The sequence below is a fragment of the Lissotriton helveticus genome, chromosome 3_2, assembly GCF_964261635.1.
Source record: "Lissotriton helveticus chromosome 3_2, aLisHel1.1, whole genome shotgun sequence".
NCBI lineage: Eukaryota > Metazoa > Chordata > Amphibia > Caudata > Salamandridae > Lissotriton > Lissotriton helveticus.
In genome coordinates this window covers 11,287,682-11,313,243 of record NC_136062.1, presented here as the reverse complement: position 1 = coordinate 11,313,243, position 25,562 = coordinate 11,287,682, and the positions used below count along the sequence as shown (strand labels likewise).

Here is a 25,562-nt window from a genome sequence, read left to right as displayed (position 1 = left end):
ACAACAACTGGGACATTTTCACTCCTGATTGTTGCTAGCAAGGTTTTATTAATTGTATTTTATGTCGTTTTTTAACTTATGGCACCAATGTGGCACTTGGTTCCACTTTCCCTTTGCCCTTTGTATATAGCACCATTATATACACCACCATATATAGAACCATTTGTCGTATATGTCATGTTCTCAAGAGTGTTAGTATTGTTAAATGGTTGTTCGCTGTGTACTTTTCACAGCACTCATGTACGTAATTTAGGTTTGTTTTCCAGCCCTGACGAAGTTCAGTTGATGAACGAAACGTGTTGGCTGTTTGTTTCTATGAATTTGGATGTACTTTAATAAAGATAATACCTACGAAGGAACTACTACGCTTCATTTCTGAACTCTATATTACCTTGGGAGTGCACTGCTCCATTGTTTTCATAGTTTGTCTCCGGCCTGGGTGGGTTGCATCTCTCAACGTTGGGTGCAGGAGTAGCTTGTGTACATCACTCAACCATCTGATACCTAGACCACACCTCGGGGGACTACTTTGAGGATTGTGCGGCATTTGGAGTCTGCCGTTGGTTCTCTATTGCCTCAAAAGAAACATAAGTTTGAGTGGGAGAGCAGCAACAGAATGCATCTGAATCAGCAAAGGAAGTTATGCATTGTGCCTTGGATTTGTGTCCAGGACGAGAGGGACATGTTGAGCTGTATGTAACCGCCCAGGGGAAGTATGTCAATTGCAGTTTGTGGCAGAAGCAAGGAAAGAGGGGGCCTTTAGGATTTTGGGCAAAGAAATTACCAGATGCTGGAGAGCGGTATACTAATTTGAAAAGCACTGAGCAGTTGACCCTTGGAAACAATATGATTTTGAGACCTGAGATTCCTAAAATGCAATGGGTGATGAGTTCCACACAAGTCGACAGAAATAGGGCACGCGCAGGAAGGCAGCATAATCAAGTGCAAATGGTACGTATACTACAGGGCATGAGAAGGCCCCAAAGGTACTGCAGTATTGCATAAGCAGGTGGCACAGGCCCCAGTGGAAAATGCAGAGGTGCTACAGGATGTGCCTGAGATACAGGAGTCCCCTATGAAGTGGGTTAAGGAGTTGTGGCAAGAAATATGTGAAATTGTACCACAAAGCACCGTTACTGTGTATCATGTAGACGCCCACTGTCCTACTGACTCAGACAACCGTTGGTTTCATTCCCTTACAGATGAAATGGCTAAAATCTCAGAGGCCGAGGTGGCGACACAGGATTCTGATTTGGTGTGAATTGCTAAGTGGGCAAAATTGGTAACCCCTGGGAGAGAAAGCCACTAACAGGTGGGCAGATAATACAGGGATGCATATTCCCCTAGACTTGATCAACACTGCAATTATGCAGTGTCCCATTTGTCAGCATAGACAACAAGGCCAGTCCCACAGGTGGTAAGAGGTCAGCTAGGTAGAGGACCTTTACCAGCACAGATACAGCAGCTTGATTACATTGGGCTCATGCCAACTAGATGAGGATGTCAATGTGTGCACAGCGGTGTATGCCTACTCCGACTACTTGATATCCATTCCATGTACAAGTGCCACTAAGCAGAATACTTTGAAATGATAGGCATTGTGACTTTGGATATTCAATGTTTTGAAAGACAAATTGATGCAGGATAATTGTGCAGGGTACAGCAGAGAAGATGCTGAAAAAACTCGCAGATAGATTATTAAAAGGTTGGAGAGAGAACTTGCATGATACATTGTTAATTTTGAACAAGCCATTGACAAGTGCAAAAGCCCAGTTAATCCGAATGTTGACACCAGCTTTGCAGATTCAGCCTCACATGGCCACTAATACTATCTAGTACTGGGAAACAACTCCTGGAGCCATGGCTCCATGTCGGGCCACTCCAGAGGCTGCATGTCTTGATTTACATGCATTACAGAGGCACAGACTAAAACCCACAGATATAGCGGTCATTGAAAACAGAGTTGGAATTCAGATTCTCCCGGGGTGTTTTGGATAGATTGCCCCTCGTTCAGGGCTTCCGAGTTTGGGGGTGGTGGGGGTAATAGACTGATTACCAAGGAGAAATAAATATGATACTGTTGAACTGTGGACACACTGATTTAGTTGTGCAACCTGAAGATAGAGTTTCTCAGATTGACATCATGCGGATTCATATAGGAATTGTTAGGGAGGGGACAGCCCCAGCCCTTCTTGCTGTATGATGGAAAGGGTGGGTTTGCATCCGCTGATAAGAACCCATGAGCCAAAATATGGATTGACTACCCCAATAACCCCCACACCCTTATACCTGCTGAAATCATAGCTATAGGAAAAAACAGCATTCTAGTTGTACTAAGACCTGGAGATGGGAAATGGAAGCGTGACTGCTGATAAATGCTATTCCCAAGAATGAATAATACTGGTTTGTCCCTTTTGCTTTTAAAATATAACCATGACTGTGCAGAATTGGCATTTTCATTATAATCTATATTTTGATTTCTATTTGTTGCTGTATGCAATGTGTGCCTAATTTGATATCTTTGTTTCATCCTCAAACTGTGCCTTTTACTCCTATAGGTTGTATTAGAAGTCAATGGTCAAGGAGTGGAGTGTAACGATACATACATTTATATATTGTGAGATCATGTGGATTTTAACTGCATTTTGTGAGCACGATTTCATCTTGTGTGTTTCCGACCCAACTTTTCAGCTAAGAAGGCAGGCTGCGTTACTTGAGTACACACAAATATTTCTATGTTTTCACTTCACTGAGTGGGAGAGATAAGGCTAGATGAGAGCTCAGTTTAAGTGTGTCCTATTGTTTCAAGTCTGAAGCAATACAACTTGTTTTATATCTATATGTGATCTGTCTTTCAAGGACAGCCACTAGTGCATGCCATTACCGCCCGATCAAAGCGGTACAAAAGGGGGTGGTGATGGACGGAGCATCTGAACCAATCAAACACTCACACCCAGTCAACGGATCTGGGTTTAATCCATCACCGTTCTTTAGCCCACTCTGCCACCCCAGTTCAGACATGGCCATATGCAAATCAGTCTGACCCTGTGCCTCATGGGAACAGTCCAGCCGGAACTGCCAAGCCATGCCTTCTCTGGAGCGGAAACAAGCTTCCTAGGACCGGTTTCTGGCATTTCAGCCGTCTTCAGCCAGGCTTGCTTGAATCCAGTGGCAAAGTCAGCAAGGGACTCACGTCTGCGCATACCCTGCCAACTTATGGCGAACAAAGTGGTACAAAAGGGGGTGGTGATGGACGGAGCATCTGAACCAATCAAACACTCACACCCAGTCAACAGATCTGGGTTTAATCCATCACCGTTCTTTAGCCCACTCTGCCACCCCAGTTCAGACATGGCCATATGCAAATCAGTCTGACCCTGTGCCTCACTCTATCGCCCTCACTCAATCAATCTATCGCCCTCACTCTATCTATCTATCGCCCTCACTCTATCTATCTATCGCCCTCACTCTATCTATCTATCGCCCTCACTCTATCTATCGCCCTCACTCTATCTATCTATCGCCCTCACTCTATCTATCGCCCTCACTCTATCTATCTATCGCCCTCACTCAATCAATCTATCGCCCTCACTCAATCAATCTATCGCCCTCACTCAATCAATCTATCGCCCTCACTCAATCAATCTATCGCCCTCACTCTATCTATCTATCGCCCTCACTCTATCTATCTATCGCCCTCACTCAATCAATCTATCGCCCTCACTCAATCAATCTATCGCCCTCACTCAATCAATCTATCGCCCTCACACTCAATCAATCTATCGCCCTCACTCACTCAATCAATCTATCGCCCTCACTCACTCAATCAATCTATCGCCCTCACTCACTCACTCAATCTATCGCCCTCACTCACTCAATCAATCTATCGCCCTCACTCACTCAATCTATCGCCCTCACTCACTCAATCTATCGCCCTCACTCAATCAATCTATCGACCTCACTCCATCAATCTATCGCCCTCACTCCATCAATCTATCGCCCTCACTCCATCAATCTATCGCCCTCACTCCATCAATCTATCGCCCTCACTCCATCAATCTATCGCCCTCACTCCATCAATCTATCGCCCTCACTCCATCAATCTATCGCCCTCACTCCATCAATCTATCGCCCTCACTCCATCAATCTATCGCCCTCACTCAATCAATCTATCGCCCTCACTCAATCAATCTATCGCCCTCACTCAATCAATCTATCGCCCTCACTCTGTGATGTATTCCTATAGGTTCTGTATCGATCCCCCTATTCCTGACCCTATTCTGGTTAACGAGTTAACTAGCAGCCATCCCATGATGCAGAAACCGTTATCTGATTAAGCCACACTACGGCACAGGAACGTGTTATCTGATTAGGTCATAACGCTTGCCATCTAATTAGACAAGCGATATTCCTCCAGCCCCTGATAAGGCATACGGAGTTCTCAAAACAAATCAAACCTATGACAACCTGGGAAAAACCCTGCGGCCATTGTTTTGATTTCATCGAGAACTTCAGCAAAAGAATGTGCTAACGACCAAGTCGTATGACATCCTTATTGACGTATCTATGTCCATCCTTACGTCAATCTCTGCACCTTACAGGTATAAATATTACCGGTATTGCCTTAAGCAAACACACGCGGTGGTGACGAGATCGGAGCAGCCAGACTTGCCGAAGCCCAGAGCAGAGCAGACCCCGCTGGCGCAGCCCCGCCTTCCTGACGCGCTGAGAACGAGACGCTGCTTTCTCCTGCCGAGAAATCCAGCTCCGGCGCTCCCGGGTAGCCCTCGCAGGCAGCCTGGAATATCGAGACCAGAGACGAGAGATACCATCCCTCATTCATCCTAGATTCCAGGTACAGAACTGAATAACCCCTTGCAGAGAATTCTTGAGTCAGTCACTTGGCAAAACAAACTTAACTTAAACTGCTACTTTCTATTCCCGCCCACGTATTAGGCTTAGGTCAGGTACACCGGGGTAGGCGTAGTTAGAAACACCAGTTGAGTACGATTAGTCAAATGTATATATGTATGTATCTATTTTATCCATTTTAAACCACCTTATGGCTTAGAAACCATATAAATGTTTTTACAGTATTATTTTATACTTCTGCTTTTATTGTATGCACTTTACTTAACCATAAGTATTGCGATAATATCGATCCATTTCTCTTGTACGAGAAAAGAGACTGATCAATAAATACCATCTTTTATTGAACACGCCCGTCTCTTCCTTTTCTCTACAATCTGGTGAGACTAAGAATGCACGTACTGACTGAGTAAAATAAGTTGTCTTTTGTTTTCACACGACTCTAGAGATACACTCTTGATTAGGGGAGAGCAAAGTTGTCATGTTCTATGGTTGTCAGAAACTAAATCCCTTCTTGTCTATCCAGGGAGGTTCAACTCCTCCTTGCCTATTCGAGAAAGTTTCTAGTGAACTCTGAGCTAGCTGGCAAACCCAAAACTTTAAGTCTAATATCGACAATAGAAGACCTAGTTAACGTCTGGTCTAGGCCTATACTATTGAAGGTATTATTCCAATGCGCAGAGCCTATTGGGATAATAGGAACTACACTACATGGCGCCCAACGTTTGGAAAGGCGATAAAACTAACGCAAGACATTAGAGTAACTCAGTCGTGCTTTTTCACTCAGACCCCTTTTTTCCCATAATACTCCAAAGACGTCTGGAGTGGGTGAAAGGTCATATCCGCCAAACCTCGCAGGAGGAAACTCCTATGTATGGTTCTTGGTTTAGTCAACGTTGAAGGATACACTGTTCCAAAATATTGTGCATCTAATCTTTGCTTCCATAAAGAAACCTGATCTGCAACTAAACAAAATAAACTTCCTGACAGTAGAATGTCAGAAACTGAAGAAGAAAGAGAGATAGCTAGAGTAGCAGCTGAACTCGTAACAGCTGATAATACTATGCAAGAAGCAGACCCGAATTTAATACTCATCGGGGTCAACATAAGGAAATCTATAACTTTAAAACTTATAGAAAATGGACTGACACCTAGAGGTGGCACAGTCATATTCGTAATAGAGGCACACGAATATCGGCAGACAGAGGTATTCTATTCATGGATACATTTTCCAGCAGCAAACGCTGTAACAAAGGTCTTCCACCATTACAAAACAGAGGAACCTCCTGAAGAATACACTCCTTTCGAGGAGGTGGAAGTACCACTTAAATTTCAAGAGCACCTGCTCTTGTTTAATGGCGCCCTAAAACACAACAATCACATCACCAGGCTCGGTCCATTAGGTAGACCAGGAGCAACGTGGCCGGTCCTAGCCGGATACACACCACATCCAGACATCGAAAGAATGTCTGCAGCAGATCTTCTAATACAACTAAAACAATTAATAAAAGTACATAGACAATTAGTCCAATATGTAATGCGGACTTCAACAATCCAACCAGCAATTAAAATTCCACAGCTGACCCCTCATCAGGGGAACACAAATAAAATTACACCACAGAACATACAGTCCTGCCTAGGTAAAGTACCAGCTAAAAGGGAACAAATACCATTCTGGTTAGCACAAAAAATCACCCAAATAGAGGCGGTGTTTCCAGACACCACCCCTGTGGATAAACACAGGATTCTGACTATCTGTCTTCCAATGGGAATCGCACCACACGTGGAGGACTGTGACACTTGGGGTACAGTCTTTGCTTCCATCTACACAAAAACGCACGGTGTTCCATCCATTTCGGTAATACCAGATGTGCTAAAACAAATTCAAGACTAATACGGTCCAGAACCCGCTTTAACTCTTGGTATGAAATTACTGAAAGACTTCAAGCAGGTCTCGGCTATATTACTAGCCAACATAAAAGGAGAAGCAGCGAATGTGGCGATCCGCCAAAGGTTAAAAGAAACAGATATAGCAGACCAACTAGCTGAAATTGCCAGAATTATAGAAAAATCCTATGAAGAACTAGGTAGAGATAGTTTGGGTGGAATACCAGTAAAACCCCAACTGATTGAAAGTCCTGAAAAAATATTTATTAAAAATAACCTAAACAGTCAAAAGAAGAACTGGGATGGAAACAAACAATCCAATCCAAAAGAAAAGAGATTCCAGTCCAGAGGTAGGTCTCCTCGGCGGAGAGAAAGATCTCCGGACCAAGGACCCAAGTCTCCCCAAAGTGAGCCCTCTGTGAAAAAATACAACCTTAGAAATAGGTATAATATAAAGAAACCGGATAGATATCAAGATTTTGATACGCGTCCCTCTCAATCTTTTCAGACTTCCTCGCAGAAATCGGAAAGAAGAGGACGATCGGAACCCAGGGAAGGGCACGTCAAGTCCAGAGACAAGGAACCTGCTCATCCAAATAAGAAATTACAATTTCCAAAAAAGAAGGTAGCCAGTATTAAAGTAGTTAACAATGCCGAGAATACTGAGGACACAACTGAAAAACGGAGAATAGGCTCAGACAATGCTAGACAGCGCAGCAGAAGTGAGCATAGCTCGCAAAGTCCTTATGAATCATCTGGAGACAGTGGACACGAATGAATATCTTCAAGTGGAAACTGCAGACACCAGAGTTAGCAAACCTCACAAAATATATGAAATAACTTTACGTATAGAAGGGGATAAGACTAGAAAAATAAGGGGACTATTTTGGGATAATCTCTCCAAGGGCTATGACATCCTTCTAGCTGAAAAAGACTGGCCACCAGAGTTTGTCAGGGACTGCCCTCATGGCGAAGAAATAATTATGCCTGCCTTCTCAAATCATATCCCAATTCATAAAAAATACACACTTGCTAGAAAGTGGGCAGTAGCTCAAGCTCCTGCTTTATATAAAAATCACGTAGGATGGGATGAGGACTCTCCTCCTCACAAAATCCAGTTAAAATCACAACCTACTGCACAAAGACAGTACCCAATTAAGCAAGAAGCTAAAAAACAGATAAAAGAAATCCTAGATCAATTAGAATACCAGGGGGTGATTGAAACTTGCACCTCACAAATGAACAACCCTTTGTTTCCTGTCTCCAAACCAGACAATTCATATCCTCTAGTTTTGGATTACAGACACCTTAACTCATGTTGCAAAACTTTTGCAGTGCAAAACTCGCATAGTGCAGCGCTAATGAATAACATAGTGCGCAAAAAATACAAAACAACATTAGACATCTCTAATGGATTCTTTTGTCAAAATATAGCACCAGAGAGCAGATATTGGTCTGCGTTCTCAATAAATGGCACTCAAAAACAATTCTGTCGGTTAGCCCAGGGATACAAGAACAGCCCTGGAGTATTCTCAGCGAGAGTAACAGAATTACTACAAACATACGATGACGAGGCATTATCATATGTCGACGACATTTACCTAACAGATGATGACTTGGATACTCACTTGAAGAGAGTGAACACCATAATACTTGGGTTCGCAGCAGAGGGTTACAAATTCAACTTTAAAAAATCTCGAATTGCCCATCTAACAGTCCTGTTCTTAGGATATGAATTATCAAGTGAAGGCAAAAGCCTGGCTGACAATTTCCTAGAGAAATGTGCCGTACTCCAAGCACCTAGAACACTAAAAAACCTACAGTCAATTCTAGGCTTCCTAAATCTCGGAAGAACATACATTGCAAATTACGCAGAAAGGGTCAAACCCCTTTATGATCTAATAAAACCAGATTTTAAAAGAACCAATTGGACTCAAACACACACACAGAAATTTTGAGATCCTTACAAACAGACGTTAATTAAAACAAAATTAGAAACACGTGATAACACACGCAACCTTGTGATTCGAGTCATCCCAGGAAGATGCGGATTCACATACCTGACCTCTAATGAGGGAGAAAAGGTACCAATTGCATTCAAATCACACTTGTACACTAAAGCTGAAATGAAATTTAGCCCAACGGAAAAAATTCTAACTGCAACACAGACAGCTATAGCAAAAGAACATGCCCTGGCACAAGGTAAACGAATAATAATCGTGACACCGATACCAGCCTTGGAGGCGGTAACAAAGGCAAGCATTCCGAATGCTAAAGCACTACATCCAAGGTGGATACAGTGGGCTAATTCTCTTGCTGCAACAGACGTGGTATACGAATTTGATCCCAATTTAAAAACACAAGAATTTCTCCAATACGAATTCGAATGTCCTCCGCCGACCGAAATTCTGCCTCTAGAACATTACGGCTGTAAAATATACACAGACGGATCAGCACAACCCGCAGTGGGGGGTAAACAAGCTTACAGTGCTGCGTGCGCGATTGTTAAAGGTCGCTGGCACGAAGGGAAATTTAAACCAGCTATCACCAAAACACAATCTCTGGGAGACTGTACAGCTCAGCGAGCTGAACTGCTAGCATTCAAGATGGCGCTTGAAAATACCGATCGAGAATTCCCCACACTCATAGTGTGCGATTCGTATTATTGCGTCCAGTCTTACAATGAATACTTACAGATCTGGCTTCAGAATGGTTTTAAGGATGCAAAAGGAGGCACAATCAAGCATAAAATGCTCTGGGAACAAGTAGTTATTTTACAGAAAGAACTACCAAAGACTCACGTGATACATACACGGAGTCATCAACGTGATGGCGTTCACGTTGCAGGGAATTCATTGGCTGATGAGGCCGCGAAGGCAGCTGTGCAAACGGCTTCCGTAGCTGCCATCACACGGTCAAAAACAAAAATAGACAGCGAAATATTACAGGCTGTCAGCGCTACAGAAAAGGATTCGATAGAAACACTCCCGAAAGGCTTTCCAGTAAAATACTCATACATAACTGATGCAAACAATGTTCCTTTTGCTCGAATCCCTGGAGTGGGGGATAGGGCAATTCCAAACATGGAACATAGGTTAGGACTAATAATAGCGGCACACGAAGGACTTGCTTCTATACATGCCGGCATCTCAGCCACAGTATCATTATTAAAACAGAGATACTGGTGGCCACAAATGAGAAGACAAACGCGGAACTATGTTCTAGAATGTGAAATATGTCAAAGAATGAAAGTATCAACGGTGAGACGACCAGCACAGACGCCCCTTCTAATCTCAGATAAACCATTAGCTTGTGTTTACCTGGACCACTGTGGTCCCTTACAACGGGATGGTAACTATAAATATATCTTGGTGGCAGTGGATTCATGCACGAGATTCATATGGATGTGGCCCCAGCGAACGGCTGACACCAGAACTGTTATAAAAGATTTGCGAGTCTTTATCGGCACATACGCAATTGGCATGCTGCATTCGGACCATGGTCCTGCTTTTAGCTCTAGAGCTTATAAGGAGGCCATGGTCAGCATGGGCGTTACATTGCGGTACTCTTGTCCATTTCCCCCTGAGGGGAACGGAATTGTAGAAAGAAAAAACAGTGACATAAAGCAGCAAAGGTATTAGGTTCGGGAGCTGGGTGGGTCAAACATCTAATAAGTGTCCAACGTAGTCTAAATAACCTGCCAAGAAATTCTCTGAGGGGATTCAGTCCGTACGAATTATTATTTGGAACTAGGATGTTAGTCTTAGACCTCGACAGTCAGACTTCAGTGGTAAAGGAAAAAAGCTTTGATATCAAAGATCGTTTGGCTATTTTGCAGGACTTAAACAAAACAAGAAAAGACCTGAGCAACATAAAGTTGAAACAGCAGCCAACAACCACTGAAGAACCACCACCTGTCCCAGCAAGACCTGTCTGGATTCCAAAAGTCGGGGATCTAGTCAGAGAAAAGATCGCGGTAAAGAAGGAATTTGGGCCTTCTTACAGAAAAGCAGTTCCTGTCTTGTCTATCAACGGGACAAGATCAGTTGTACTACCGCCGCTTGCTGGTAAAAAGGAGAACCGAGTTGTATCCATCGACCTGGTAAAACCACAATCATGTGGCCGATAACAAACAGTAGGCCAAGTGGGCTCCCGATAAGTAGTAGAACACCAAGATTTGCTACCAATACAGAGGTCCTAACTAAGAGGCTAATCACATTCGAAACGCCTACAGAAGAACAACGAGGACTGTTCAACAAACCACCTGTCTTGGCTTAGCCAAAATCAAAGACTTAAATAAACCGTCTATTCCAAAGCCAACAATGGACAGCAATAGCTCTACAGATGAGGAGATAGACGTAAACTATATATTAAACCAAAACAGAACACATCCTGATTGGAAACAGTGGTTGATCTGGCCCACAGATACTAATAACTGTCAAGACAGATTCCTGAACAAAACACAGGGGTTCAAATTGACCAGGCCAGACCCTAGATATTCCCAAAGACAACACCCAGGGATAATAACCACCTACAGTGTGGGCAAATTATGCCTTCAATGGCTACAAACTTCCACACTGACAGAAATTAAGCAACACCTAACTTTACTTACTGATGGTGCTGACTTGCGTGATTTCATTATGGGACCACGCAAACAGCGTCAAAAACGCTTCATAGCAGCCTCTATATATGCAGCTTACAACGAGGCCTGGAAGGTAACTCAAATTGAAACAGCAGAAAGTATACGGGAAATTGACCGTATTCATTTGGAAAAATCACTTTCTGTAGTGGACAATGGGTTAATGACTCTGTCCTCCAGAATTTTTTCTTTGGACAGCATTGTGTCTTCAGCAATCGACATAATATCGCAAGACTTACTGTTGTTACAACACGGTCAGTCTCAATTGCGTTCTATTGTACAGCTTGGCTGGACGTTACAAAATCTGCGTTCAGGCTATGTGCCTTGGCGTTTAATCAACACAACGTCACTATTCAATATCTTTAACCTTACTGATAAACAAATCAGTATGGCACAAAAGGGTGCTGATTATACAATCCTGAGCATTGAGAAACTCGAAAGATTACCAGTGACAATGTCAGAACGACCTGTCAGTGAATGGATAATACATGGGATAATTAATATTCCAATATCAACCTTCAGGTTTCAATACTGCCAAAAATATATACAGGCTGGCATGTACGAAAAATTGGGAAAAGGGTACATTAAAACAACATGGAACTTGCCCTATTCACATGCATGTGTCAGTAATAAAGGACAGAAAGTGTTTCTTAGTGGCAATAATTGTGCGATGTCACTAAGCGGTACACTTCTGTGTAATGGAATTAGTTTGCATGGAGCCTGTGAAGGGAACTCAAATAACCTTTCATGTCACCAGCTAGGCACACCTGCAACAGAGATAGAACCATTTTTTCAAAGACTTTATAATGGGAGTTATATTATAATTGTGGACCGCAGATGTTGTAGTCTTATGCCCGGGACTCCTTATCTCGTAACTACGACTGCGAAGGTCAAGTGCTGTGGACGCTTATTGTTCCCCAGCTCCTTTCCAGACAGGGAGGCAAGGGCATGGCCCAACTTGAAAATTACTTCTATTCGAATAGACACTTTAAGCAGAATGAAAACAGTGCTTCTTCAGACGCCGACCAGACTCACGTCATCAAAAGAAACGTATGATCTCCTAGTCGCAAGGACGACTGCAGAGATTCACTCATTGTTATCAACTAATTCCCCCATACATTTCGCAGAAATCCTGAATGAAATCTTAAATATTTCTGATACCAGTGGAGTCTCAAAAGTATTTAAGACAGTATTTTCGATGGCATTAACACCATTCAAAGCCATACTGGGTATTTTTCCAGATTTCGTCCATTCTATTTTTGGCGGACTTCCCCTCATTTTAGGACTAATTGCAGGAATCCTATTCTTGGTCCTGATATTTCGTTATGGCAAACCGTGTCACAGACAAAACACCTGCGACAAGGGAAGAAACAATCCGAGCCATTGGATACCGGGACCGGATATAAAAAATCCTGGGACTATCCCGGCTTAGAGACCTGAACATGACTTGGTTTCTTTCATTTCGACCAATGTGGCATCGATGTGTTTTACCTGTATTAAGGTGCCTGCTGTGCGGAGAAGAATGCGTGTTGGACACCTGTCTGACGCTACAATCAGATGCGCCAATGGATGCAGAAACATTGTTGAGTCCAATAACGGCTCATGCTTTGTGCTGCTCTCAACGGCTGCCAATCCTGATGACGGCATTCGTGGAGACTTCACCACTACGATTAAGGGGTAGTGAAGTTCAAGATGAAAGCAGCATTGATCAGGTACGACCTTCTGTCAGCAATACTAATCAAAACGTCAATGGAGACAATCATGCACATGAATGCATGGTTACATCCTTTTCCGAGTTAGTGGAACTCTCCCAGGAAGCTGTTGACAGCTTTTTCGACAGTCTAAATGATATGATGTTCTCACCAGAGCAGAAATAGAGACTTTTGAGCAAGCTAGCACACGGCGTTCCCTGAATTTGGCCTTCAACTTTAATAACAGAATACCATGAACAATTTTCCCTCCAGTTCACGGACAGCAATTTTTCAGCAGCCCCAAAATAATTTTTCGGGACACTAATCATCTGCTTAAAGTAAGAACTATTCTTAGAGAACTAAAATTTCTATTTTTAGAAACTTTATAGACATTAGCTGCCCGCTGGTATGTTCATAATTATGTTTATTCTGTGATGAAATGGTCTCGAACTTTTTTCTTCTGTATTAAGAGCCATTTCATGTGTAAATTCTCATATACCAATTAGCAATAATGTATACATATGCGTGATTACTTTAGCATTATTCTACAGCTTGAGTGCATATAGTACATGTGAATATTTTTTCCGTATATTACATTATTCGAAATGCATTATATGTATTTTGGGGTGGTAAGGTATACACGATACTCTACAGTATGTTTTACTATGCCTAGATTCGTAAACATGGCCATAGTTAGCGTGGAGTGGGTGTGATTTATTCCTATAGGTTCTGTATCGATCCCCCTATTCCTGACCCTATTCTGGTTAACGAGTTAACTAGCAGCCATCCCATGATGCAGAAACCGTTATCTGATTAAGCCACACTACGGCACAGGAACGTGTTATCTGATTAGGTCATAACGCTTGCCATGTAATTAGACAAGCGATATTCCTCCAGCCCCTGATAAGGCATACGGAGTTCTCAAAACAAATCAAACCTATGACAACCTGGGAAAAACCCTGCGGCCATTGTTTTGATTTCATCAAGAACTTCAGCAAAAGAATGTGCTAACGACCAAGTCGTATGACATCCTTATTGACGTATCTATGTCCATCCTTACGTCAATCTCGGCACCTTACAGGTATAAATATTACCGGTATTGCCTTAAGCAAACACACGCGGTGGTGACGAGATCGGAGCAGCCAGACTTGCCGAAGCCCAGAGCAGAGCAGACCCCGCTGGCGCAGCCCCGCCTTCCTGACGTGCTGAGCACGAGACGCTGCTTTCTCCTGCCGAGAAATCCAGCTCCGGCGCTTCCGGGTAGCCCTCGCAGGCAGCCTGGAATATCGAGACCAGAGACGAGAGATACCATCCCTCATTCATCCTAGATTCCAGGTACAGAACTGAATAACCCCTTGCAGAGAATTCTTGAGTCAGTCACTTGGCAAAACAAACTTAACTTAAACTGCTACTTTCTATTCCCGCCCACGTATTAGGCTTAGGTCAGGTACACCGGGGTAGGCGTAGTTAGAAACACCAGTTGAGTACGATTAGTCAAATGTATATATGTATGTATCTATTGTATCCATTTTAAACCACATTATGGCTTAGAAACCATATAAATGTTTTTACAGTATTATTTTATACTTCTGCTTTTATTGTATGCACTTTACTTAACCATAAGTATTGCGATAATATCGATCCATTTCTCTTGTACGAGAAAAGAGACTGATCAATAAATACCATCTTTTATTGAACACGCCCGTCTCTTCCTTTTCTCTACAATCTGGTGAGACTAAGAATGCACGTACTGACTGAGTAAAATAAGTTGTCTTTTGTTTTGACACGACTCTAGAGATACACTCTTGATTAGGGGAGAGCAAAGTTGTCATGTTCTATGGTTGTCAGAAACTAAATCCCTTCTTGTCTATCCAGGGAGGTTCAACTCCTCCTTGCCTATTCGAGAAAGTTTCCAGTGAACTCTGAGCTAGCTGGCAAACCCAAAACTTTAAGTCTAATATCGACAATAGAAGACCTAGTTAACGTCTGGTCTAGGCCTATACTATTGAAGGTATTATTCCAATGCGCAGAGCCTATTGGGATAATAGGAACTACACTACAACTCCATCTATCGCCCTCACTCCATCTATCGCCCTCACTCCATCTATCGCACTCACTCCATCTATCGCACTCACTCCATCTATCGCACTCACTCCATCTATCGCACTCACTCCATCTATCGCACTCACTCCATCTATCGCACTCACTCCATCTATCGCACTCACTCCATCTATCGCCCTCACTCCATCTATCGCCCTCACTCCATCTATCGCCCTCACTCCATCTATCGCACTCAATCGCACTCACTCTATCTGTCGCATCACCACAGCATCACTCAGCACCACCACAGCATCACTGATGCCACAGCATCACTCGTCACCAACACAACATCACTCAGCGCCACCACAGCAATAATCTGTGCAACCATTCAACAACAACTGGTTCAAATATGTTCTCAATGTTTCAAGCTTTATTACAAATGTCACAAAAAGATGTTAATATTTCACTTCTGTTCTTGGATTTTCATCACAATGAAATACACTGAACATAATCTTCACAAAAGTTACTACAAAAGTTTAAGCTATTGCCATTATAAATTACAATAACTTTTATTTAAGAATTAATTATAAAAAAAATTAAAAGCCATTGTTATTTGTAAAAATAAAATATTTGTCATTTACAATACCAATAGCTCAAACTTTCCTAATGCGAGATCTATTGCATTGCAAGTGCTTGTTTGCGGTTGCAAGCGGGTCTAAAACCAATTTATGCCCGCCAAAAACGTTAGTACATCTGGCCCTTAAGCTGTTACCAAATAAAAAAAAATTGAAAACTAAAAATAAACCAAGTGTTTTCAAAATCTATAGTGAGTTCTATATCTATCCATGCATCTTACAGCTATTCACTTTCATCCATGTGGAAGTACGAGTCTTAATGTGTAAGGTTTTGCTTTGGAGATAACAGCGTGCATCATACACAAAGAAAAAAGTTCTGTTGTGCATTAAGTGGAAAAAATGTAACCAATTTTACAAGTTGAAGCTAAGAAGTGCTAAATTACATGACATATTGTCCAGTGTCTTATGGACATTTAGGATCAGGGAGTGTACGTCTTTAGCACGGAGTGTGCACGTTTTGAGGAGCACATCTTACCAATGGGATGTACTTTTAAATACAGCACAATCAACAGATAGGGTGCTGACAGGGGGGCATTAGGAGTGCAGATACAGAAAACACTAGTTGTGTAGAAACAGATCACTAATCTTATGACAATGTAGTTACAGGGAGCACTAACACAGTGGCAGTACAGTTACAAATAGCAATAACCTCCTGGGGGTGCAGTAACAGGGAAGGTGTTAATGTAAGATCAGCTCTTCTCCTTATGACCTGCCTGCCTGACTGGACACTCATATTCAGAAGGCATTACAGCACACACTGCATGTGCCAGACAGACTACTCATACAGTGTCTACTTCCACAGCAAATGATGCACACCTAGATACACCAACTACCTCCGAACTTCAAGCACACAAACGGTTAAGACAAAATGCTCCCTTAGTATGCGCTTTCACCTGCTCCATCATAGAACACTACTCTGTGCCCCTACAAAGTGAACCTACGGAAGCAAAGTAATTCATAAGTTGTTAAGAATAAACGTAGATCAACTTTACCTTATCCAAAACCACATCGCTCTTCCTCACTTCTAGAACTTTAGATAGGTAGCGGCACAGTTCTGCATTTGCTTCGCCCTCAGTGGGCGGTGCGGCGATAGCTACACCTACAGCTTCACTGCTCACATCTTAAAAAAATAAAAACTTTTGGATTAGTAAACTTACAACTTTTGCCCTAATTTACGTTTTTGGTTTAAAAATGAGATGCAAGTAAACTACCAACCATTATAAAAAGGATAAATATAACTACCAAGAACTACTAACAAAGATTAATTTATCAATGTTATAAATTTGGTAAGGTGGGTGTGAATGAAATAAATGAATTGCCCATCAGGCCCACATAAATGCAATGTCCCCTTAGACGACAATGTGTCTCTTTATAACAGCAACTTACAGGATGTGCCACTATTATTGTACTTGGGACTGTCTAAGAATATTCGGAAGAATGTTTCTCCTGTTACAGTATTCAGACTTCAGCCCTTTCTTCATGCCGTGGCGGTTGTAACATGGGCAGCAGTGGTTGTGATTACATTAGCACAGTATTAAATGCGACTTCAGAGGGGAGGACAATAGCAGTTCTGTAGTGTAAGTATTGTGCACCACAGGTACAAAATCAAATGAGAATCAAGATATGGTCAAACAAGGAAGGTAGGCAGCACCATTATAAACAACTTACATTTCATCGCACATCATGGCTCATGGATGCACTCCTTCACTGGAGTATGGAACTCTACATTTAACAACTGGATAAGACCAATGCAGCAAGCGACCAAACATGTGTTCCTATTCTCTGTTCGTAATAAACAAATGGTGGGTTCCGCTGCACTCTCTGGTATTAATAAGTTATTCTGAAAGTTGTCGTGTTTCCAAACTTTGGGTGCTCAAGGTGATCACCTCCAAGTCCTTGAGTCCAGGCTAAAATACGGAGCATGCTTTGTCTTGAAAGCATGCTCCGTATTGTAGCCTGGTCGTTCAAATTTAGCAGTTTTTCACCAACACTCTCAAGCTTTTGCACATTTGCCTGATGACGCATATTCCCATATTGATTTGTATCACTTTACGTTGTTCTTACATTCTGTGTCTAAACAGATCAGCAATAGATTGTGATATTTACATTTTTTCACAGATTCCCCCTGATGAAGTGCTATGCACGAAATGCATAGGCGATAATGCTTACTCTTGATAATCTACAAACATTTGGATTTTAAATCACTGTTGTATATATACCATTTGAAATATGGATTCCAAATCATATGTGGAAATATGATGATGATTAAAGGAATTTCTAGTAAATAAAAACAGAAGATTACGATCTACACACTTGGAGTTTTTTCACAAATATATTACACGCTGGGGCGCTTTTGGAGTGCACAAGGTTAGACCTTACACGGAGTAAGGTTTCTGTATTACGTTCCTACTCTATATTGCAATGGCTCCCCTTTCAAAAGAGCACCTTTGATGAGGCGCTTTAGACATCAGAGTAAGGAAGCAAAAAGTGGATTATTTTTAGGTCTCGCCTGGCGCTAGCAGCGCACATGTGAGGGCCTATTGGAATTGATACAATTCCAGAAGTGGACATGAAGCCCCTCCCCTCTTTTCCATTGGCTTGCATCATCGTTTATGTTAAAAGAAGGGGCGTGATTGGATATCTGTTTTGGTATCCGCCTAGTCCAATTTTAGTACAGCCCATCTGGATAGGCCGACGTCATCTTTGTTCCCATGACGTCTGAGGGTATGCTTCTTGCGTACGCACGACAGGAAGGGTGTTTTTTGGGGCGGTGTGTTCACTTTTGGGTTGCGTTTAACTATTAATGTATTTTATTACTTTTTCATCATGATCTTCTTACGGGCCTAACGCTCAACACCAGATAGGTCTCCTGCTCATTCATACCCCAAACCTGTCTCTCAGCACCGGAGCGGTCTCCAGGTCCCTCGCACATACACACTGTCGCCTGATCCGTACACCGTGCGCCTCTCCTTTCTCGGGCTCCCCTCGCAAACTGAGCCTGCTCTTCAGCCACAAATCTGCCCTACCATGCTCCCTTGTGCAGGTCTTTTCACACATGTGCTTGTCACCCTCTCCTTCACAGGTTGAACGCTCTTCGTGCACGGACGAGTCTCTTGCTCTGCTTCCTCACGCAGGGATTCGGGTTTCACACACACAGACTTGTCTTCTGCTTTTTTTTTTTAAACCACCAAGTGAGCCTGTCTACACCACCCTCACACAGGAAGGAAGGAAGGAAGGAAGGAAGGAAGGAAGGAAGGAAGGAAGGAAGGAAGGAAGGAAGGAAGGAAGGAAGGAAGGAAGGAAGGAAGGAAGGAAGGAAGGAAGGAAGGAAGGAAGGAAGGAAGGAAGGAAGGAAGGAAGGAAGGAAGGAAGGAAGGAAGGAAGGAAGGAAGGAAGGAAGGAAGGAAGGAAGGAAGGAAAGACAGACAGACAGACAGACAGACAGACAGACAGACAGACAGACAGACAGACAGACAGACAGACAGACAGACAGACAGACAGACAGACAGACAGACAGACAGACAGACAGACACACACACACACACACACACACACACACACACACACACACACACACACACACACACACACACACACACCCCCCCCCCCCCCCCCCCCCTCTCCTCTCCTCTCCTCTCCCCCTTTAGAGCAGTCAGACGGGACTCTGCTCCATAAACCTGTCCCTGCCGCACACTCTGCCCCAAATCTGCCCAAGATGTGCGTCCCCCTAGGATCTGAGGTCTGCAGCTAAACCAACCCGCACACCACCCTTGCGCCTTACAATTATTCCTGTCCCATCCAACTACAGTCCTGCGATATGCCATTCATTCAATCCCAGTCCAGCATCACTCTGTCCTAGTAACTAACTGTCCTAATCATTTACTGTCGCAGCCCTGCCTAGTACCACCACAGCCTCCTTCCCAGGACCTGCACTCTAACCCAGTCTTTCCCGCCCAGCATCCCATCCTGCCTGGGATCTGTCCCACTTCCCCCAGTGTCTACCCTAGCCTATACCCTAGCCTTGCTCTGTGCTTAATTGACTCTGTCCCATCATTCATGATTCTCCAGTCTCAGTCTGTCCACAGTGCTGCCACAGCCTGCCCTCTGACATCAGCCCTTTACTCTGCCCCTAAGCAAGCCGCCCCTCCTTTTCATCCTTGGCTCTGACCACAGTACCGGACAGTCATTTACGCTGCCCCGAACACGCCCCTGCCGTCACGCCTTCATTCTCTCTTGCCCACTCTCTGGCAAGAACTCTGGCCACAGACCTGCCCCTACCCTGCCCCCTGACGTCAGCCCTTCACTCTGCCCCCAACCCTACCCTACCGATACCCTTTCATTCACCCATGTCAGTGCTTTCCTCTGTCCACAGTCAGTACTTGGCGATGGTCCGTTTTAGCCCCTGTCCTGACCAAGAATATTTATTGCATTTTGGGTTGGTGCAGATATTACCAAAGTTCCCCAGAATTTGTAGGCTGGATTATCTAAAGGCAGAACTAACCAGCTGTGTTTTTTCTCACTTCAGCTATCACTATTATCACTACATATCTAGGCCCTGGGTCACTTCTGGGTGAAACGTGGGCTGAATTTTCGGTGGAATTTAACAACTGGATTTTGCAATAGATGGGATATACAGCTTTCGCCAGCTGGGCATTTCACAGAAGTGCTCACAGGGTGACCGCCCACTGCCCCGTGTCCCCTTCACCCACAAACAAGTTGCTGACCTTCCTCAAGTCTTTAGTCAGGAGTTTATTTTTTGCCAAAAAACTGCACAGTTTTGATTTCAAAGTGGGTCGGTGAATAGCCTCCTTGTGGGAGCGGCACTGCGCTGAGGCGTTTTTCGTGTTTTCTCTGTGCCTTTAGAAGCGGAATAAAGGTCTGGTAAACGCACTGGAGTGTTTTGCACAAGCACAAGGTCAGATCCAGAGCATATTTTGTATGTATGTACCTATTTATTTACTTATGCTGGAAAGTGCATTGCTAAACACTTATAAGGTCCCAAAGGCCACTGCAAATAAAAATACAAAGGTAACAAATACAATTCTAACAACATAAAATCACAACATATCACATACATACACTCAATAATACATAGCTATAATACAATACCATTAGCAAAGTAAATGGCTTTATCTTAAACAAAGGCGAGACCTATTAGATTTCCAATGCTTGTTTCCCAAGTGATGCATTGAACATAGGCGGATGTTCTACAGGACCGAAAAGGGCCACATGCTGGACGTCTCATGGTACTGTTACCCATCTTGCCAGACTCCTAATAGACCTCTTGACACCTTCTTGTTGTCTGAAGGAGATGGTGAAGCCTCTCACTGTGCTGCCAGATCAATAAAAGAGAGGGTGGAGGGGCAGAACAACCACCAACCCTCCACTCCCAAGCAGGCAAAGATTACATTCCAGATGGGAGCAAATATGGTGCTCTCTTACTACACAAACACAAGACAACATAAAAACACACAGGATTCCATAGGGTAATAGTGACCCAATCAATAATGAAATCTTCAGATAAATTCCTACATTTGTTGTGCCATGCACCAAACAAACAAATATTGCCAGCAAAACAACTATAACTTAAAATCTACAACAAATGATGTTTATAAAACAAGCATTGGCATAGCCAATATGTCTCGCTTTTGGGACCTTATAAGTATTTAGTTATGCAGCACAATATCCTTGGTGCAACAACATTAACTGTTGCATGGTTAAACACGTATAAGGCCCGATAGTCAAGACCTATTGGCTATGCCAATGCTTGTTTTTGAATGTATTTTTTTTATTCTGTCGTGGAGTAGATCGCAGCATGATTGAATAGGAGAGAGAGAATGTAACTAAGTGCACTCAGGATGTGGAACAGATGCTCCTAGGCTTCAATCTCTCTGTGGAGCCCGTAGTAAGTGTTTCCGTTCCTATCTTTTGCCACCCAAATGTGTTGTGCGATTTGTAGTCATTAATTGCTTATACCAAACAATATGGACTGACATATGTGAAAAATATTTGAAATAGAACGTATAAAAGATTCCTAGGTGATAAGAAGAGGTATAGTAATCTTATGTGAAAAGGGCAGAGTATGGATGAGACCGCACTGGAATTGTGGGAATCGTCGATAGTGCTGCAGCGTCATAAATAAAGAAGATACTGAACAAACGGGGGCGGGGTTTGCAGAGTAATACAGGGATAAGGCCAAATCAGAGTTGGTAGTGACACCAGGCGCTTAATAGATTCAGTTAGTCTTGGTTTTTAATACAATTCTTGTGTAAGTTTCCACTTTGGAGTACATACTTAGAAGTTCAAATCGGAACTGTAAGTTATAGAATGCAACTTGTTGCTCCTGAAAAAAGGAAAGAGTGAGCGAAAGAATCATGGGGCCACAAAGGAGGTATGAAAAGCATGCCGGTGACCATGCCGTGACGGGAGGAGATGCTGTTGTTTGAGAATATTCACATTCATCTCGTTACCTGAGACGGGCCACATCTATATTATTGCGCCCATTGGAATTCTCCTTCCCTAAAGAATTGTTTTTACATATTAACCCTGACGAAGTTCCTTCTGGCAAAAAAAACGGGAACGAAACGAGTTGGCTGTGTGCCAGTTTTAAAGATCTATTGAAATAAAATTTAAAAGAAGTACTTTTGGAATACTCTTCGACTGCTCTCTTGACTCTGCAACGTGTGCACCTTCCGCTTTCTTTGAAAAAAATGAAAAGCATGACTACACATAAGGATGGGGGGGTCACAGAGGTGCAAAGGAGCGTGGGATTCAGAGTAGAAAATATATAGAAATTGAAAGAGCACTGGGTGTATTGAGGAGAGGGAGGATGTGGTAAACTGATGGTTATATTTCTCAGAGGAGCAAAAACGTGAGACCAAATAAGTGCATTCTTTCAAAGCTGTTCTCCTCGAGAGCCACATACCCCTAAAGCCCTCTTGTGCACAGGTGCATGCATCCTACAGTGTGTGCTATAAGAGAAGCTCTGACCCCTGACCTGGGCAGTGCTTTACCAGCAAGGGCACCATCACTGCTTTTACCTCAGATCTTCCTGTCCTCAGCTCAGCCCTGCGAAGGGTCTCAGTAGAGGCCCGATGCTGCCAGAGAACAGGGCGGCCATCACAACACCCTGTTTATGCAAAGGCACCTTTTCACACAATGCGGATCAATCTGCCCTGCATCTCCTGTGCTTGACCTAGGTTGTGCATAAATAAAGTGCAAACATTTGTGGAGTTTGTTTCCCTGACAGCTGCCGCTAAACAAACGATTAAATTATACTTTAAAACGGGTATCAAATCTTTGAATTATGCATCTGCACGATTTATGTCTCATCTCTTAAGGCAGATAAAATAAAGATTTGCTGGCAATGGATTGGCAAACAACAATACTTTGGTATCAAACCAGTTTAAATAGGAGAGAAAAGCACATAAGGAAGACAACTGGTAAACAAGTACTACAATGGGGTGCTTAAAAAAAAAAAGTAGCCCCTTAAAAGCGAGTAGAGGCCGCAAAGAAGCCAGTCAATCAACGAGATGGTAAAAAGGTTATGCTTCATGGGAAGCACAAACACAAGTTAGGCTGAAACAAGAAGAGCCATACAATAGAAAAAAAGCAAATAAGAGTGACGGGCAGCAGGAGGTGACGCGTCTCCACAAATGTACAGGCCGGTTGACTGTAAGCGGAAGAAAGTCATTGAAGCTGTTACGGGACAAGGTCCAGTGAAGACAGAACCCGCCCAGCAGAAAAACCTGCTCTGCTCAGCCAATGTAAAGCCAGCAGCTCTCTGCTCACGTTCTAGATCCCGCCCACTGGCGGAAGTAGGTGTTATTTTCGTGTCTCAATAGCCAATAAGACCAGCATTGGCCGCGCGCGAGAACAGAGCCCGGGAGTTGTGTGTGCTAGCACGCGCGCTAAAAGAAACGCGAGTGGTGCGTGCGAAAGAAGAGGCATAGCTGTGCACGTTGCTTGTGCGCGTGACAACAAGCTGGTGGTCGACAAAAGCTCAGCCTGAGGGTAGCACTTTTTAATCCGGTTACTAAATGTCTCGCCAGAGCAACGCATGCGCTGGCTCAGGTGAGACCTTAAAAGGATATCAAACTTTTTAATACCAGCATGGCCTTGCTCCACTTTTCAATTCAAGCACCTTCTACTCCTCTACGGGCTACTATAGTGAACCCCTGACTCCAAACATCCTCTTCACCTCTGCAGCAGGCATTCTTCCATAGTAATGAAGATTTCATATTGATTCCACAACAGAGGCCATCAAACTTTTGTCAGGGTAAGTAGATGCAGAGTTCAGACTAGCACAGATATACTTCAGTATCTAATATCCTCAAAAAAGGGGCGTGGCTAGCGGGCCATGATGGCGGACGGAGTCTGCTAGAGCTCCGGTGCCGCCGGGAAGAAGAAATCCTGAAAGCAACTCCTGGGGGGCGGAATACCGCCTCAGAGGTGAGGCGCTGACTCCGTAAAGCCCCCTGACGACTCGGCGAAACTTTGGAGTTCCTGGGAGCTGGGGCCGCCGAACGACCGGAAAGGAAGAGCCCGAGGCCTACTTCCACGCTGTGAGCCGGGACCTAGAGTGGCTATCATACCCAGATCGCCAGACACCGCCCACCGACACTGCCTGAAGTCGCCGCGGAGGAGTTGCCCGGGACGTGTCCCTTCCCAGTATTGAAGACGCCGACAGGTACGGCGGGAGTCACCCGGACACGGGCAGAAGGACCGAGAAGATCTGCAGGCGACCTTGGGTGCCTCGCGGCGCGGACTGCGGGACCGGCGCGGCTGGGCGGGACTTGCCTGAAAGCGGTCGAGCTGCCGCGCTGCATCCCGTTTTGTGTATGTTTCCCATTTTTAACAAATTATAGTGTATGGTAATAAACTGTGCAGATCTACTTTTATTATTGTGTTTTCACTTAAAACCTTTTTAACATTTTTTGTATTGCTTCCTTGTTATGATTTGATATTATTGATTGTTGAGTATATATTTGCATACTGGTAAGAATTTGCCTTTCCATGATAATTCGCCCAAAGGGAATTATATTTTGACGTGACTACAAACATCACATCAGGTAGCATTGACAGGTGCGACATCGGTACTCCAGTATGGCTGACACAAAAGGAAAATATAGGCTGGCTACCTAGAATGTACGGGGACTAGGAGCAATACAAAAACAGCATAGAATACATGCCTTCTTACTTCGCCAACACGCCCAAATAGTATTTCTACAAGAATCACACCTAACGCAGGCTGAGGCACATTCATTACGGAAAAAGTGGAGAGGTACTATATTCTCGACAACGTACTCCGCCTTTTCCAGAGGGACCACTATATGGGTACACCACGGCACCCCATTTGTAGAACTTGAGAGGAGGGTGGATGACCAAGGGCGTTATATATTGGTGAAAGGCACACTAGACGGTACACTGCTGGTCCTGGGCAGCATCTACGCCCCGACCTTTGATCAGGACAAATTCTTAGCAAATGTGGGCCGGGTCTTAGCTGACTGGATAGATATCCCCTGGATTCTGGGGGGAGATTGGAACATGATCCTAGATGCCGACCTGGACAGGTCACATCCCCCCCTCCAGACGACAGGGATACATAAGATGGCAGACTACTTCAGAACCTGGCTCCAGGGATGGGGACTGACAGACGTATGGCGCACCCTGCACCCAACACACAGGGAATATTCTTACCACTCCCTAGTGCATGCCCTACATACCCGCCTAGATAGAATCTTGTGTACCAATTCCCTACTGACCAAATGCATATCCTCAGAATACCTGGCAAAAACATTC

The 25,562-nt window shown here is 43.7% G+C and overlaps 1 protein-coding gene across 4 annotated transcripts in view; it reads right to left on the bottom strand.

Moving 5' to 3' along the window:
• Nucleotides 1–25,562, bottom strand: part of C3_2H15orf40 (chromosome 3_2 C15orf40 homolog) — a 223,277-nt gene that overhangs the window by 42,674 nt on the left and 155,041 nt on the right. For all 4 annotated transcript variants that reach the window (XM_078684744.1, XM_078684740.1, XM_078684743.1 and 1 more), the window contains exon 3: nt 16,754–16,881. In XM_078684744.1, coding sequence (XP_078540870.1) covers nt 16,754–16,881 — 128 coding nt within the window. The remainder of the gene's footprint in view (nt 1–16,753; nt 16,882–25,562) is intronic.